Raw genomic sequence first — 15784 nt, 5'->3', positions numbered from 1 at the left:
TAATCCGAATTCCTTTACAGGAACAATTTTTGTGAAATTAGTCGACGATTTCCGAGGAGATAACACTATCACTGCACTGGAGTAGATAAAAAAACAAACAAATTACCTAACAAATTTGACTTTACCACTTAGTCGAATTGTGGAATCCCAAATGCAGTTAATTTTTACAGAAGAGAAAGTACAGATCAGTAGAATCAGATAACCCCCGTAAATCATTCTAGAAAATGTTTATTAAAAAACCGATGAACTGAAAAAATGAACTGAAAAAAGAAAACTTTAACATTTTGTATAGATTTAAATGTGCATATTCATTTTTTAAATTTAAAAATGGAGAGTTAGCTGTGTTGATATCAAAGATAACGGACGAGTAATTTTAAAAGCTTGGGATTTTTGAAATGATCATATAGGTTGGTATAAGATAAATGAAGTATTTGAACTAAAAATGAGAATTTTTCTGCTTAAAACTAAGCAAAGTGTGTAATAAATGTGCAGAAATTAAGCTAATTAAAGCATAGGCAAACTAAGCCATGTGGCGAACGACAGAATAAAAAGAATTAACTATAGAAAAAACGGAGTTTTCCCGTCTTTTGCTTCATCACCATAAACTGTACGCAAACGTCCACGCAAAGTACGGATCCTATATTCGTATGTCGTTCAGCGCTAGGATCGTTAAACATCCAGACAGACACATTAAACATATAGACCAGAGAAACTATGGTTGCTTCATTCCTCTCATCCGAGGGATATGAATCACAAGTGATGACTAATTTAATGAACCAATGAAAACGATTTTGAATTTACCTATTATCTGGTACGATAACCGCCGTCAACGAATGTCTGCAAGCGTCTGCCATCTGCGAAAAGAAACACTAACTGAAATTTCAGTGGAATCATCTGACAAATATCTATAGGTATTGTACACAATATTCGGGCGGGAATAACCATGTTTTCAGTTAGCGTTGTAGGAAAGTGTTGCACAAAACCGGACTGATTCGAAAATTATGCGTATGTCATAATTTCGCCAATTTCACCCAACAACTGCACTCCATGGGGGACACAATTCTGATTGGCAGTTAGTGACTCTTTGCACAGTGATTGGACGTAGGTTTGATCTGCTTTCATGTGTTTACAAAATGTTGAAGATCTTGTACATTAATAGTGGTTACATAATAATGGTTGGTATTTAAGTCAATGGAGAATAATCAAAAATAAATAAAGTAAACAATGAATCTTGTTTACATGTTATATGGTTTTGTGCTTCAATTGGAGGACCACTAAAGAAATTTGGCTATCCTGAATAACTTGGTTCAAACAACTGTTGAAAGCAGTTCTTACTCTTGCCTTGTGACATCTAAACGGGTTGTTACAGCAACCTATCGGCTAAAGAAACTTACTTGAACAGTAAAAAAATTTATCAAAAAATCAGGAAAAAATAAAGAAGAAATCTCTCATCGATTTTTTTTCTAAGTTATTTGAACTGAAGTTTTTTAGGATAATATGACGAATTGCACCAGAACTTCTTGCAGCGTTGTTAAACTATAGATCAATAAAAAATTTTCACAATGCTGAGTGCTTTTAAAATTTATTACCAAATTTAGGAGAATTCCCTAGTAAAGTCTTATAAAGTAAAGAAAATAAAAAATCAGTTAGCAGACGAAACAACACGAGACTTGAAAAGAAACATACTGTACCAATGCAGTAACTCCTCCCACCGTAAAACCATTTATCTGCACTGCTCTAGTAGCCGTGGGGGAATGTTCAGGCGAGCTTGTGGAAGAGCTAGAAATCTCACTCGCCAATATATGTTGACGCAATATTATAAAGCTAAACCAACAAAAACTACTGAGAATCGTGCATGTGATTGCTTTCCTTATGAGTTTGCATAGCTGATCAAACTCGTACGGAATTTCCTGGCCGATCAAATACACGGAATAACACTCGTCCTGTTTATGTTTGGAAATTTCCCGTTTGACGTTGAAGAGTTTAAAGATCCAAATAGCCAAGCTCTGTGGCGAAAGTTAGCAGAATATTCCACTAAAGGCGACGATAAGTGTAATATAATGTAATATATAAGATAATACAAGAGCCTTTTAGGTACACGTTCGGACAATTAACAATCGAAACATTTTGGGTAACAATCGGCAATAAAAAAATTCTATTGTTCAAAAGTTAGAGATTTACGCGCCAAAAAATAATACTGTAAACATATTCCATTGAGAATTTGCGCATGTTCCACTGAAGCCAGCTGAAGCACATTTTCATGAGAGACGTGTCACAGAAATGGCTTCACACCATATAATACCAAGCCCTTCCCAATGTTGAAAACAACGATAACCGATCAACACTTGAATTTCAGCCCCCCCCCCCCCAAAAAAAAAACCTTCGTAGCTTGATACGTGGCTTACAAATTGATGCCTCTTTTAGAATGGGGACCAAACTGCGTTTGCAGAATGAACGAAACGTGCGTCTGCGCAATCAAGTGGGATCTTCTTGTCAAGCCCTTCTCGGTTACACAAAAAATGGCGTCTTCACCAGCTACCGAATATCTCGCACAATACGTGTAAGCTTAGTGAATCGCTGTGAAATTGATTGGCAAGACATCGTCTTGCGAAATTCGCTTAGTGCTCTTCAAATCTATACTTACCCGGATTTCTGAAATTCAGTAAATATTGAGCATCATGCTGAAAGAAGACGTGGTGCCGTAATGCCGAGAGACGTACGTAACTTTGAATTCGTAAAAATTTCTTGTTCCTAACCTGCATTTGAATCAACTTGCTAACTATCGTTACGGATTACTTTTATTATAATATGTAGCCCATAAGCTGTAAAGTTGAATGCTCTAATATGCTAATATTATATCCATTCTGTTTTTCCAAAGGAGTCACATTTTATCCAGTTCAACATTTCAAAAAACAGAACGCAAACCGAGAGTTTGGGAACCTTAATTAATTTAACGTTAGAAATTTTAAAAACGTTAATTCACCTTAAATAAATTAAACTGTAATATTTCATTTATGGGAAATTTCTGTAGTGTTATGATGGACGGAAGGATTTCAACTCGAAAAATCAAAGCTTAAAAATCAAAGGAAAAATCTGAAAGAAAACAAGATAACGATTTACACACCCACTATAGGGACCTCACTTAGGGATCCCTATAGTTTGTGCAAACATGTCGTAAGCACCACTTGAACTTGACCCGTAAGAGCTGACTGCAAGGATCGATAGGGAACAAAACAGAGAGGGGGCCCGCCTTTGACGGAAACCTAGGCAATTTCATTGAGCAGAGGAGGAAAATGAGGAAGCTAAACGTCTCGTTAGAAATTTTTTTGAATGCAATTCGTAGTTTCTAATTACACGAAAATGTATAATTTTTTTTTTCAAACTAATATTTGAAAGGAATCCCGGGAGCGGCGACCATGGAAAATATGGGATGCTTCACGATTGAAAAAGCGGCTAGTCTTGGCTTCGTCACTTGAAGAGTTACACAGAAAAGGTTTCAGCGATATCACCCTTAAAATATTTCCTCATTTTCGCTACATTTCTAATTTAGGCTAATGCATTTTGTTTTTAAATAGGCCGTGAGAAGATTGAGTACAGTAAGGATGAAAATGTCTATTTGGTTTTGGAGTCAGACGGAACATACGTAGATGATGACGAATTTTTAAGATGGTTTCCCGATAACACGGCATTTCTACTGCTACGTGCTGGTGAATCGTGGAAAATGCCCGTTCAACATAGTTGTTGTGCTTCGCAGGACCAGAATTGTGACGGTTCTCTTAAATCTTTTCCCCTTCCACGTGTAGTTTGTGACGCCCTTAGTACGTTAAATATTAATCATGATCCACCCTTTTGGAAAATTGTCGACAATCAAGACAAAATAACACTAGTCCTTCACTGGAAACAGCAACGCAATAACCGAGTTCTACAGTACGTCAAGCCCAATCATTCACCAGGATCTGGGGTTGAGAAATTTGACCACAACAAGGCTCCCAGCTTCGTTGGCTATCCTTGGACTGGAATTGGGAAGAAACCGAAAGATGGGGTTACTGAAGTCAACGACAAGGAAATCGTCGAGAGTCAACAAAGTGTTAAAAAAGCCGTTCCCACTGCCAATACAAGCACGGCTTTCAAGTCTACTCTTCGAGATAGCAGTGCAAAGCCGAGTTCGAATTTGCAAGCGCATGAGCCACACGGCGGTGTTCACATTCCATTTTCTGGTTCGAACAATGAACCACAGCGTTCCAACTTGTCCTCAGCTTTCCAACATGGCTTGAACAAGTGCGAATTTCACTGTGGATCATTGCACGACCGAGGCCGCCCCATTCAAAGTGCCGAATGCAGTCGCCATCGAGCTCACTCAATGAGTAAAGTATTGAAATCAACTCACGTTCATTTCTGTGAAGATCGCACCGAGGCAGGCAGTTCCAACCACGAAACGGATAGCCGTCCTAGCCTGCCGTTATGCACATCCAACCAAGAGAATGCTGTACCAGTGATGGACCATGCCTCTAACGCCATTGACGATGAATTTGAAATTGAAACTAGTGTAACTACCGAAAAAATTCTTCTTCTCATCGACCAGCTTGGAAGTGACAGACACAAACACTTGACAATTTTTGATCTCGGAGTAATTCTTGAAAGGCTGAAATCAAAAATCATCGACGTGCAGCGACTGGAGAGAGAGCGTGAAGATGTACGATGTTTTAGATGGATTATCAACGCCACCATACGAGGGGAAGTTCTGCGTGACCTAGGTGTTCTTTATAATGGAAATTATTATTCGATATCCGAAAACCCTTTGATTTCTGATCCTTTTCGGGCGTTGTGTGATGACGAGGACGACCGCCAAGATTCAACATAAACTCCTCAAAGCGAATCAGCAGCGTAATTCACATTTTGCTTACGTGTGGATGACATTATACGTTTAACTTATAGTTATTCATTGTTTCCTTTTTTAAATACTCCTTCCATTGACAAATTCCGTACAGTTTTTCTGTTCATACTGCTCCAAAAAAAGTGTAGTATAAAAAAGGGTTGACTGAAAAAGATTTACAATTTGTTGTATTAGTGAATTCAAAGGAATTCCTAAATTTCGTCGCTGGAAATGCAAACTTTTCATCTCGAATGTTTCAAAGACTTGTACATTACTTATTATTATTATTGTTATTTTATTCTTTCTTACCCATCAATATTTTGCATAATAAGCAGCAGAATGTTAACTGTAAAATCAGTAACCTGGTTATAACAAGCAGCATCCGGCATATTCGGTATCCAAAAACGCACCACCGTTTTTGGATATTAAAAACGTGAATTTGTGGATAAAACGTGAAAAAAAAGAAAAAAGGCAGACTTTTTTTTGGGTGGGGGAGGAGTGGGTAAAACGGATGGCCATTATCATATTGTATGGTGTTTTTAATTTTCACTTCAACAATCTATAATTAAAAAATAGTGAACGGTTATTAAAGTAAGAGAGAGAAAAAGAGCCATCTGTTGTAAAATAGAAGGCCCTGCGCGGGTAACAGATTCGTATTTTCGCCGCTAGATAGTTGAGTTTTTTTACTTGCTGAAATCGGAGAAATGTTCGTTTTCTAGAGGAATTTGTGTTGCGTTATAGTTACCTGCTAATGTAATAGCAAGGAGTCTGAAAAGCAATTAAACGATTTACCGTCGATTTTATATTCGTTTGCTGATAATAAGCCCAAGAGGTGTCACCTCTGTTGGGCGAAGATTATGCTATTCCACAGTGTTTTCCCTGATATACTAGGACCACATCCACGATACGGTTATCACAGCCTGGCGCTGAAGCAATTCAACTATCATTATTAGGAGCAGATACATTGACTGAAACTGAAACTTCAAAAGCTGAAACTCTCCAAAAATTATCGGCTGATGGAGATTTGTAAGGTTTAGGACTACATCCTATCAAGCGAAACTATGCACTATGTCCACGATCCGCATTCCAATCACACGATATAGCCTGTTCTGCTGAAATGGACGACGTATCTCTATAATCTAGTCTGAAAGTCCTTGTTTACCTTTATCTGCTGTCTGGCGTAACAGGTTTGCACAGTCCGCTCTGTGGCCTGAATGGAATACGTTGTTCTCTCTCTCCTCTCGCAAAATACATAACCTAAGGATATATATTAAAAAAAAAAAAAAAAAAAAAAAAAAAAAAAAAAAAAACGCCCCCACACCTTGATACTCCCTCGTGATTCATTGCAGTTGCCTAAACCCATCACTCCCCGGACCCAGCTGGGGTCCGGCAACCTACAATCCTAACTTCGAATCGCAGCCACCATCCAACTCCCGAGATGAGCCACCTTAAACCGCCGCAAAAAAGACATCTCCAAGACAATAGCGACGAAGAATGGCCCCTCCCCGGCATAGCCCACTCCCGCCGTCCTCCGGTAAGCCTCCCCCCTGTAATTTTCAAAGTAACCGATGGCAAGGCGAACTTCCGACAAATGGATATGGCAGCCCTTAAAGCCATTGTCCATGAGATCACAAACCTGACAGGCAAACCAAGACACTCTGACTGCTCCCGCGGTGGCGACATGTTCGTCTACCCTACCGATTCCACACAACAACAAGCTCTTTTGCAACTTACCCAAAAAGCAGGCCGAACAATTATCGCTTCTCTCCCAAACTCTCTTAATGGTAAAAAGGGCATCATAAAAAGAGTTCCACTCTCCGAATCTGATGAAGATCTCCTAGACGCACTGAAAGACCAAGGGGTAGTAAAAGCTCAGCGGTTTTTTAGAAACAACGCTGGCTCCAAAGAACCGTCCGAGACCGTCCTCCTCACGTTCGACAAAGCCCTCCCAGCCAGGATTACCATTATTGCTCTTAGTTTCCCGGTACTTACCTACTATCCCTCTCCTTACAAATGCTCCATTTGCTTCCGTCTAGGCCACACAAGAAACTATTGCACTAGTCCCAGTGGCACCTGTAAAAACTGCGGTGTTACTCACGACCCCACAGTCACCTGTATCCAAAAGTGTATTAATTGCAGCAGTTTATCCCACTCCTCCGAATCTAAAAACTGCCCAATTTATGAAGAACTTATCAGCCTAATCAAGTACGCCATAGACAAAAATGTAACAGTTAAAGAGGCCCGCACACACATCAGCGGATCCTACAGCTCAGTAGTCCGTCGCCCAACAGTTTTGTCGCCTGTGCATACAAGCTCGCCGGACACGAACCAAATTGAAAAAATGAAAGCGGAAATCCAGCTTCTCCAAGAGGAATTAAGATCCCTAAAAGACAACACCATCAGCAACCTAGAAGCAAAAATAGACAGCGTTAAGTCAGATGTAGACAGCACTAACAGCAGAATGAATCAATTCGAAGCTAAATTTTCCGGGCGATTCGATCAGCTAGAACACCTTCTACTCACACGTCTACCTGCCCCTAAATCCATGGATGTCATCTCTATCCCCGATTCAGATTCCAGCTCGTCCTCCCACGAGAACCCTAGAAATTTCAATACCCCTTCCCAAATCCAAATCCGCAACGACTATAGCTCTGGAGGGAAAAACTATAAGACCCATAAACACAAAAGCAACAAATGAACAATTTCAAATGCATCCAGTGGAACGCGCGTGGCCTCACAAGGTCCCGCTTAGAAGAATTTCGCCATTTTCTTTGTACACAAAAACCCTCCGTCGTTCTGCTCTCCGAAACCTTCTGGAAAAACACCTTTTCTGTTAAATTCCGCTCCTATAAAATTATCCAAAAAAGTCGAAGTGACCGGCCTGGCGGTGGAGTTGCCATACTTGTCCATCACTCTCTCCCACATGCCCCTTTGACTCTCACAAATAGCCCTAAACTCGAAACGGTAGGCATCACAATTAACACTTCCAACAACACGGCTATCGATATAATTTCCGCATACTGCCCCTCAGGTGATTGCACCAAAGAAGAAATTCTACCTCTACTTGATCGCCAAAACAACCTGATACTCGGGGGTGACTTTAACAGCCACCATAAGCTATGGAGTAATGTATCTAGCCCAAATAGAAGCGGAAAAGCTATATATAATGCCCTAATTGAAACCCCGGACATTGCTCTAATTACCCCCTACTCCCTGGGAACTTACATTAACCCTACCACCGGGAAAACATCAACAATTGATCTTACATTCTGCTCCCCCTCCATCGCTTGCGACTCCACCATCACACTAGGCCCATACCTAGGCAGCGACCATTTCAACGTCATCTTAAAAACCAAAATTACCCCCCGCGAAATAACTGTCCCCCCACCTAGATGGATATTCCGCGACGGGCAATGGACTGACTGGAATGCCCATATACATAAATTTCTCCTCAACAAACACTACACTGAGAAGACAAACCCAGACGATACATACAAACTATTCCATGATGCCCTAATGGATGCCAGCCACACATTCTTCAAGCTGAGTTCCCCTATACATCGCATCACACCAGAACCTAGCAAGCCATGGTGGAATAAAGATTGCGATAACCAGGTGCGCACTACCAGGAAGGCCCTCTCTGACTGGCGCTCAGACCCCTTCTCGGACAACAAAAAGATCGCCTGGAAAAAAGCTGAGGCGCTAAAAAGGAAAACCTTAATAAATGCCAAAAAACAATCATGGCAAATATTCATTTCCAGCCTCTCCTCGCACAAAGACCAGCATACGATGTGGGCATTTGCCAAAGCGATGACCGGCCGTGGTCACACCCCCTCTGCAAACGGGCATTCACTCCGCCTGAGTGATGGGACTCTAATAAATGATCCCGGAGAAAAAGCCAACATATTCCTAAATACATTCATAGAAAACTCCAATAACCGCCCAGAAGAACTAGATAACATAAAAGAAGCCATAAGGACAGCCATCGCATCGCCAGACCTCAGCGCTCTCAACTCCCCCATTACACCAGGTGAAATTACCCAAGCCCTTAAAAAACGCAAAAGTAATTCAATGGGCCTAGACCTCACGCATAACCAAATGCTGTGTAACCTCACCTACGACAACCGTGAGATGCTTCGACACCTCTTCAACACCCTACTCGCAAATGGCGCTACCCCAAATGACTGTAAAGAAGCCCTAATAATCCCGATCCTCAAACCCAACAAAAATGCAGAAGACCCAGCATCCTTTCGCCCCATATCCCTCACTTCATGTCTAGGAAAAACAATGGAAAGGGTCATCAAGAACCGTCTGGTCTGGCACCTAGAAGAAAACAACCATTTGCAGCCTTCGCAAGCCGGTTTTCGTCCAGGTAGAAGCACCTTGGATCACATACTAGCCCTTGAAAACGACACTAAAACTGGCTTTAGCAAGGGACTCTCCACATATGCGGTATTCCTCGACATTGCCAAGGCCTTTGACCGCACCCAACGCGATGGTGTCATCTTTAAGCTCTCCAAAATGCAAATAAGAGGACCTATCCTTAGCTGGATCAGATCCTTCCTCACAGATAGAAGTGGCCGAGTGAGAGTAGGGAATAAGCTCTCAGACATAGGCCATCTCGTCGCAGGAGTCCCCCAAGGAGCTGTACTTAGCCCCACACTTTTCAACGTCATGATGAGTGACCTGCCCCTTCCCCCACCCGAAATTACAACCCTACACTACGCTGATGATGTCGCAATCTATATGCAAGCTAAAAACGCTACAACGGCAGAAGATAAACTACAACCTTACCTGGATAAGTTGTACAGATGGGGTAAGAAGTGGGGTTTAGATTTCCTCCCAGAAAAATCCACTATACTGGTGCTCTCTAGATCTCATAGCATCCCCCAGCCTCCTCTTCTCTTCATTCACGGCAGGAGAATTCCGTCAGCTGAGAGCGCCAAATTCTTAGGCATCACATTTGATAGAAAACTAAACTGGTCAGCCCACATTGACGCAGTAATCTCCAACTGCAAAACAAAAAGAAACCTTTTCAGCATAATCATCAATCAAAAATATGGACCAAGCATACAAACCCTAGCAATCCTCTTCAAAACCATAATCCGAAGCAAGATTGACTATGGAATCATCGCATATGGTGGAGCCAGCCCTTCAAACATATCAAAAATAGACATAATCACCCGAGGAATCATTCGCCTAATACTGGGTTCCATAAAATCCACCCCTACTGAAATCCTATACTCCGAACTAGGGCTGGAACCAACAAAAACCCGAATGAAATGGCTAGCGGCCCGTTACCTTATAAAACTCGAGGAAAAACACAAAAATCCAATGTATAAACGCGCACAGTTCCACGCCACAAATCCCAATCCCTGGCCACCCAGAAGCATTCCCAGCCTAGCCCCACCTATCAAAGACATCATGGCAATTGAGGGAAATGTTTTTAAGAAAGACCACAACTACTCTGCCCAACAAAAAAATCCGCCCCCCTGGTCAATTCCCGCTCACAAAACGACATGGTTCCCCATGAACAAAACGGACGCCTCTTCCAACCAACCAAAAGCCCGAGCAATATTTAGAAATATTGCCTCACAAATCTCCTCCACTGCAATGACAGGATACACTGACGGCTCAATCAAAAACAATTCCACTACATGTGCTTACACCTTCCCCTCCATCAACCTGAACAAAGCCTGGCACCTCTCTAGAGGTTCTAACATTCAAACAGCTGAACTGTATGGCATCCTGACAGCCCTCGATGCCTGCTACCTCCATGACTCCAACCCAACTGAACTACACATCTTCACAGATTCTAAGGCTGCCCTTCTAGCCATCGATGCTACCCCAAGGAATGTACCTAACCTAGTATTGCTCAAAATATGGAACATATTATTAGGTCTTAAGGCAGCAGGTACTATTACTCAGCTTACCTGGATCCCTAGTCATGTCGGCATCTCTGGCAACGAAAAGGCTGACAAACTGGCCAATGAAGCAGCAAACATCCCACTTGAAAACTCCATCAACAATCCTCTATCTACACACGAAATCATAGCCCTGTATAAAAACAAATGGTCAACATCAACCCTCAACGATCTTAAAAAATGTGGGAAACTATGTGTTACCTCAAAAACCAGGCTTGGAACCACAGAATGGCATCATCCAAACATAATGATCAATACAACACTCCACCGACTCAGAAGTGGGCACAACAGATTGAATGCCCATAGAAGCAAATTTGATATGGATACACAGCCCCACTGTCGCCATGGCTGCCCTGAAATTGAAAATGTAGACCATGTCCTCACAGCCTGCGAACATCTCTCCACATATTACACTCCTCTTAAACAACTTCTCTCTCAACTTAATCTTACCTGGAACACAGTCAATATTCTTGGTCTAAACCAACAAATCAACAAAGGCTGGCAGCTCCTCATCCGAGATCACCTCGCCAACTTTCTTCTCCAATCCAAACTGTACCTCGAAGTCTAAACATCATCCACTACGCACAACTTATACGACCAGTCTGACAACGATTTGAAACAACCTGGTGGTGGCAATGGACACTAGTCCAAAATTTCTGTAACACCCGATTCCCACTGCGAATCGGCTTCGTCTGCAGAAAACACCAAAAAAAAAAAAAAAAAAAAAAGTAACAGGCTTGAAAAGCTTTTATTTTGGGGTATTGTGTTTAATTTCACTCGCAGTGCTCGGTGTTAGTTGTAGGGAATTCATTCAACTTCCGATGTATGAAGCTCTCCCAGTAAAAGAGATCGTAGAATGAAAAATTCTGCTGGGAAGCGTCATCAATTTCTCGAAGGAGATGAAGATAACAGTAATGAAAGTGTATTGATCCATATTGTTCCTGAAAATAAGTGTAAGGCATGACTTTAATTTGTCTCAAACCGAAGTCATTATTTACTGATTTGTTATTTCAGCTAGATGGAACCATATTGAAGATCTGGATGCATTTTTTTCTCGTGTCTATTATTACCATCAGCAACATGGTTTCCTATGTATGATGCTGCAGGAGTCATTTGAACTTCTCCAGTTTGCATTTATAGTAGGATTTTCATCATTCTTGCTGAAATGTGTCAACTACAAAGTTTTATTCAGGTAAAAACTTCTTTCAGCAATAATTTTTTGAAAACAACTGAAACTTTGATTATTTTACTTTTTAACCTGAAGAAATTGATGTCCATTTTAGCATTTATTGATGTCTTGCTTTAAATTTTTGTTCAAGGGTGGCATTGTTGAGCCAAAAGATTTTCATGTTTTTTTTTTCAGTGGCTAATGTAGTTAGCATAGATAGATGATTGTGGCTTAGTTAAAAAAAAAAAAAAGCTATATTATGATCCACAATAATTTGATCTTACATAAACTTCTTTCTCCTGCTAAAAAATTCATGTAACATATTTCTATTTATTTTTAGTAATCCTTCCGGTACATAATTGTAGTAGTTTTTTTTATTAGTGTAAACACTGTAAGAACATCATGTCTTTGTTCATGGTAAACAAACAAATGAAAGGAAAATTACTAGGACTCTGAAGTAGTAAAACGCTAGGATAAAATATTCATTATGTTGCACAGCCACCAAAGGCAGTAATTCTAAAGTTTACCTTTTCCAGTTAGGCGACTAAAGATATAATCGTCACAATTACTTATTATATCTGCAATGTTTATTGCGCTAGTGCACCTAAATATTTTTGGAAATTTATTCATTCTTTTACATTGCAACTTTTTAGGGATGACCCGAATTTCACAAACACATCCAAAATCACCGTGAGTTTAAGTTTTTCAATAATTCGATATTTATGAATGTTGCTTCCCGTTTTTCTTTAGCGTTTATGTTTTTTTTTGTTGACATCCTTTTTCTGCCAGTTACCAGATGTGATGGACGGCCCTGCGGAATGTGTGGCTTCGTTTACTGTAACAATGTGGACATGTATCCTTGTTTCGTTGTTCTGCTGGATTTTGAGACTTATCAGTGTTATCTACCACTTTTTCCAGTATTCCGAGATTCGAAGCTTTTATCAATCAGCATTACAAATAGGTATGTTATTAACTGCATAACTCATCCATTGAAAATAAAATTAAAAGTAAAAAAATAAAATTGCAGATGACAAAGACCTAGATAACTTGACTTGGCACGAAGTTCAACAAAGATTAAGAAAAGCTCAACAGGAATTTCAAATGTGCATTCACAAGGTCGAGCTAACGGAACTCGATATTTATCATCGAATACTAAGGTAGAAAATATCAACTCATACGAAGTGGCAATTTTTTTAAATGCAATTCAACTGCTTATGTAATTTGCAGGTAAATCCATAAACTTGAGGAAAAATTCCTTTCATGCAACAACTTCTTTGAATCTAGGTTCAAGAATTACCTTGTTGCAATGGTAAATAAAAACGTACTTCCACTAAAGTTTAAAATACCGATTTTTGGAGAAACGGTATTTTTTACTCGGGGATTAAAGTATAATATGGAATTTCTTCTATTTTGGGGGCCATGGGCACCGTTTGACAACAGTTGGCACTTGCGAGATGATTATAAAAATGCCAGTCGTCGAAAAGAATTGGCAAAAGATTTATCGAAAGTTATCGAATATATGGGTAACCAATTTTTGTTTCCAATAGCAGAATGTTGATATTTGTCTTAATACGATTGTTATATAGGATTTTTTTAATCCCTTTTTTTTCTTTTTATGGATAGGTGTTCTAAATTTCCTTTTAGCACCCCTTGTATTATTATGGCAACTACTTTATGCCTTCTTCAGTTATGCAGAAATTGTGAAAAGGGAACCCGGAAGTCTTGGCACTCGTAGGTGGTCAATTTATGGGAGACTCTATTTACGGCATTTTAATGAACTAGACCACGAATTACAAGTAATGCGTTTGTATGAATATTGGTTCAATTGTAATGTAAATTAAAAATGTGATTATGGCTTAGGCTCGTCTTAGTAGAGCTTATCGACCGGCAACTCGTTATCTTTCCGGATTTTCATCCAACTTAGTTGCTATATTTGCGCGAAATTTCGCTTTCTTGGCTGGGGCCATTTTGGCCGTTTTAGTGCTTTTGACTGTTTACGATGAAGACGTCATTACCGTTGAACATGTGCTCACTCTAATTACTATCCTTGGAGCTGTTGTTGCGGGTAAGTTATAGTCCAGATTTTAACAAAATATTATTTCATGTTAGTTATACTTTATATTACATGTAGTGGTGCTAGCGTTAACCATTCCTCTTAGCTTACTATAAAAAGTTATTAATTTAAAGAACGTACATAAAAAGAAAATCGCTTTTTGGCTAATTTTTGTTTTATTGCTGTTTTTTTTCGAATTGTAAAAGGTTGCCGCGTGTTAATACCCGAAGAAAATGTGGTGTGGTGCCCTGAAAGTCTGATGGAAACAGTTTTGACACAAGTTCATTATTTACCCGCCGAATGGAAGGATAAAGCCCATACAAACGAAGTAAAGATAATTTTATTATCGGAGTTGTTTTTCCTTTCATGGTTCGCATTTGATTACTTGTTTAGGTGCGCGCAGGTGTAGCAAAATTATTTCAGTACAAAGCTGTGTACCTCCTTGAAGAGCTGATATCTCCCGTGGTTACCCCATTTATTTTATACTTCGGACTCCGGCCTAGAGCACAGGAAATAGTGGATTTCCTACGACAGTTTACGGTTGACGTTGTTGGAGTTGGCGACGTTTGTTCGTTTGCTCAACTAGATCTCCACAAGCACGGGCAGGCACAGTGGCACGCGAGTTTGACTTCAGATGAGAGATGCTCGTTTCATGAATCGTTACCAACTGGTGAAAACCACTTGGAGGAGGCAAGTTTTACTTTCTCTCCTTTAGAGGCTCTTATTAATCATTTTGGGTTGTAGGCGGAAGATGGGAAAATCGAATTGTCCCTTATTCATTTTGCTCTAACGAACCCTGAGTGGCGCCCTCCTGAAGTTGCAGAAGGCTTTTTAACAGCCCTAAGGAGCTTAATTCATAACGAACTGATTGTCAATCCTCTCGTACAACAAAGCGTGCTGTCACAAAGTCAGTACATTTTCGGTTTCAGTTTCTTTAATATTTTAGTCTATACTATATCCGTAACAACGTTTTAGGTAGAGGCATTCCATCACTAATACAGAGCTTAGCAAGATCTTGTAGCCTGGTGACTCCGTCTGGTGATATTCAATCATTGCGGCCAAAAAATTATTCCGTTATCGGACGCGGAATTGCTAAACGCGAAGGACCTTTAGGTTCTCGAGTGGGCACGGAAAACAGCGCTTATATCGGAGGGTATGGGAATTGGCTTAGTCAAACACATTCATCACTCTCAAAATCTAGCTAACATTTCAAACGTTTCAGGATGAGTGCGAATGAATTGTCATATTCGGATACCACGCTGGATGGATTAGCTCTTTCGGAGCCGGTAGCTGCAAATATGGCGCTGTCTACGTTATTACTCCGGGACATTCAGAGTCAACATAAGCGAAATCCACAGAATACCAGAAATGTGGTACCTGGAGTTATGCCTGAAATTCGAGAGTCACCGCATGAGGATAACCTTGCCGATCCTGATGAGGTAGCAGCAGTGCTTTCTGCAGCAGTAAAAAATCTTTCAAGTGGCAGCCGTACAGTGAATTTGAAATAATTGTGTAAATGCTCGGTCAACTACATAAAACGTACATAGATTCATTTCAAGTATTCATTTTTAACAAGAAGGGCATATTGAACTGTGCAAATTGTAAATTTATTTATGAAGTTTTTGAATGACCACACATTTTTAATTAAATGTAGCGGGACTATCCGTATAAGTATCCGCGAGTAATTTCGGTTGAGTTCGTAAACTTACTTTGACGCTACGTTATTTCAAGTTATGTTCAGTAACAAGTAAACATCGTAACCTTAA

At 40.2% G+C, this 15784-nt stretch overlaps 2 protein-coding genes and 1 long non-coding RNA gene across 4 annotated transcripts; 2 read left to right on the top strand and 1 right to left on the bottom strand.

The window, feature by feature from the left end:
- The first annotated feature begins 2472 nt into the window (after window positions 1-2472).
- Window positions 2473-5125, top strand: LOC130692035 (uncharacterized). The gene is made up of 3 exons (XM_057515101.2): window positions 2473-2716; window positions 3397-3493; window positions 3576-5125. The coding sequence occupies exons 1-3, from the start codon at window positions 2705-2707 to the stop codon at window positions 4859-4861; spliced, it is 1395 nt and encodes a 464-aa protein (XP_057371084.1). The 5' UTR covers window positions 2473-2704; the 3' UTR covers window positions 4862-5125.
- Window positions 5126-6010: 885 nt separating this feature from the next.
- On the top strand, window positions 6011-15570 carry LOC130692016 (autophagy-related protein 9A-like). Its single transcript, XM_057515077.2, is given in 13 exon segments — window positions 6011-6060; window positions 11533-11750; window positions 11812-11989; window positions 12619-12655; window positions 12755-12926; window positions 12993-13122; window positions 13250-13488; window positions 13589-13761; window positions 13826-14030; window positions 14225-14346; window positions 14412-14925; window positions 14994-15171; window positions 15241-15570. Coding segments are annotated over 12 exon segments (2331 nt in total). The 5' UTR covers window positions 6011-6060; window positions 11533-11653; the 3' UTR covers window positions 15527-15570.
- On the bottom strand, window positions 6988-11383 carry LOC130692101 (uncharacterized). 2 transcript variants are annotated; one of them, XR_009001349.1, is made up of 6 exons: window positions 11248-11383; window positions 10999-11184; window positions 10807-10930; window positions 9952-10025; window positions 9668-9885; window positions 6988-7280 (listed from the first exon to the last, which is right to left on the bottom strand). It is a non-coding gene; the product is annotated as an uncharacterized LOC130692101 (long non-coding RNA). The 2 variants fall into 2 exon arrangements; XR_009001350.1 differs by having other exon boundaries at window positions 10999-11150; window positions 11248-11376.
- Window positions 15571-15784: the final 214 nt, after the last annotated feature.

This window comes from Daphnia carinata, chromosome 1, assembly GCF_022539665.2.
Source record: "Daphnia carinata strain CSIRO-1 chromosome 1, CSIRO_AGI_Dcar_HiC_V3, whole genome shotgun sequence".
Classification (NCBI taxonomy): domain Eukaryota; kingdom Metazoa; phylum Arthropoda; class Branchiopoda; order Diplostraca; family Daphniidae; genus Daphnia; species Daphnia carinata.
Note: the sequence above shows the minus strand (reverse complement) of the source record. Positions and strands in the feature narration are given on the sequence as shown.